General features: G+C 59.8%; 2 protein-coding genes across 2 annotated transcripts in view; one reads left to right on the forward strand and one right to left on the reverse strand.

Moving 5' to 3' along the window:
- Positions 1 to 6: 6 nt before the first annotated feature.
- LOC107307339 (proline-rich protein HaeIII subfamily 1) lies at positions 7 to 1342 on the forward strand. Its single transcript, XM_015850838.1, has 2 exons — positions 7 to 726; positions 757 to 1342. Exons 1-2 carry the CDS (start codon positions 55 to 57, stop codon positions 1021 to 1023), a joined length of 939 nt encoding a protein of 312 aa, XP_015706324.1. The 5' UTR covers positions 7 to 54; the 3' UTR covers positions 1024 to 1342.
- Positions 1258 to 1998, reverse strand: part of PPOX (protoporphyrinogen oxidase) — a 26750-nt gene continuing 26009 nt past the window's right edge. The window contains 1 exon segment of the mRNA XM_032441766.1: positions 1258 to 1992. Coding sequence (XP_032297657.1) covers positions 1786 to 1992 — 207 coding nt within the window. The 3' untranslated portion in view covers positions 1258 to 1785.

Raw genomic sequence — 1998 nt, forward strand, 5'->3', positions numbered from 1 at the left:
TCCCCCAGGTTCGACCTGCTGATCCGCACTCAGCGCACGTGGACTCAGGACGGGATGAACTCGCTGACCTACACCCTGTTGTCCAGGGAGCTGCAGCCGCTGTACACGAACCTGACGGCCGACGTTGGATCCGACCCGCGGGGCAGGAGGAGCCACAGGGCGGGACCCCAACACAGGGACAACAATATGGGACCCCAACACAGGGACAACAATGGGGGACCCCAACACAGGGACAGTATGGGAACCCAACACAGGGACCCCAATATGGGACCCCAACACAGGGACAGTATGGGAACCCAACACAGGGACCCCAATATGGGAACCCAACATCAAAGGGACCCCAATGTGGGAACCCAACAGAGAGACCCCAATGGGGGACCCCAACACAGGGACCCCAGTATGGGAACCCAAAAGAGAGACCCCAATATGGGAACCCAACATCAGAGGGACCCCAATGGGGGACCCCAAAAGAGAGACCCCAATATGGGAACCCAACACAGGGATCCCAATATGGGAACCCAACATCAGAGGGACCCCAATGTGGGAACCCAACAGAGAGACCCCAATATGGGAACCCAGCACAGGGACCCCAAAATGGGAACCCAACATCAGAGGGACCCCAATATGGGAACCCAACAGAGAGACCCCAATGTGGGACCCCAACACAGGGACCCCAATATGGGACCTGATAACCATGGGGACCCCAATATGGGACATAATAACCAGGGGGACCCCAATATGGGCCATAATAACCAGGGGGACCCCAATCTGGGCCCTGCTAATCTGAGGTCCCCCCATAACCCCCTCAGGGAGGAGATGCTGCGTGCAGTCCCTGCATTGGGATCTATGGGTTCATCCCTGCCCCACATCCCGGCCCCACAGCGCCCCACGGTGCAGGGTAACGACACCCCAAGTGCAGCCCATGGGGTCACCCCACACGGTGCCACGATGGATGTGGGGACCCTCCCCACACGTGGGGGGAACCACAGCCAGCCCCACAGCCGGCCCCACGGCGCCCATTAGCCTCAATGGGACCCCAAAGTGGGTCTCTGCCCCCCAACCCCCCACCCCACAGCACTGCTGCCTTGATGGAGAGAGACTATGGGATCAGAGCTGCGGGACTGCTGGGCGCTATGGGGCAGCCCCCCCCTGGACTGCTGGTTGTTATGGGGCAGCCCCACAGGAGGACGTCACTGATGGGCCCACCCCCCCCCTCCATCCCCTATGGGTCCTTCCCCACTGATCTATGGGTTCGGCTGTGGGGCTGATGTTATTTATTCACGTTTGCTGCTCCCTGCGCCTTTCAAAGGGGGTTTTTCAATTAAAAAAGGGAAGAAAGAAACCAAAATCCATCACCCCACAAACCCCAAACCAACAAAATCCACCCCAAAGCTTTTCTCACCCCATTGATGCTGGGATGGGGTCAACCAGCCCCACACCGTGACGCTCAACCCCACGCTATGGGGCTCAGCTCCCATGTGGGGCTCAACACCTTCCTAATGGTGCTCAGCTCCACGCTATGGGGCTCAGCATCTCACCAATGGGGTTTCAGACCCCGCTATGGGGTTTCAAACCCCACAATGGGGTTTCAGACCCCGCTATGGGGTTTCAGACCACAATGGGGTTTCAGACCCCACAATGGGGTTTCAGACCCCGCTATGGGGTTCTAGACCCTGCTATGGGGTTTCAGACCCAACAACGGGGTTCCAACCCCTGCTAAGGGGTTCTAGACCCCACAATGGGGTTCCAGCCCCCGCTATGGGGTTCTAGACCCCGCTATGGGGCTCAGCCCCCCATCAGCCGCCCCACGGCGGCCTTGGCGCTGGCGATGCAGTCGTTGACGGAGACGCCGCCGTAGGAGGCTCCGATGAGGCTGAGGGGCAACTGCTGCTGCTCTATGAAGTGCCTGATGCGCTCTATGGGGACACCGCCATGGGACCCCGTGTGGGGCTGGGGGACCACATCCCCATATCCCCACATCCCCAACCTTACTAATCC

Source organism: Coturnix japonica, unplaced genomic scaffold (assembly GCF_001577835.2).
Source record: "Coturnix japonica isolate 7356 unplaced genomic scaffold, Coturnix japonica 2.1 chrUnrandom551, whole genome shotgun sequence".
NCBI classification, from domain to species: domain Eukaryota; kingdom Metazoa; phylum Chordata; class Aves; order Galliformes; family Phasianidae; genus Coturnix; species Coturnix japonica.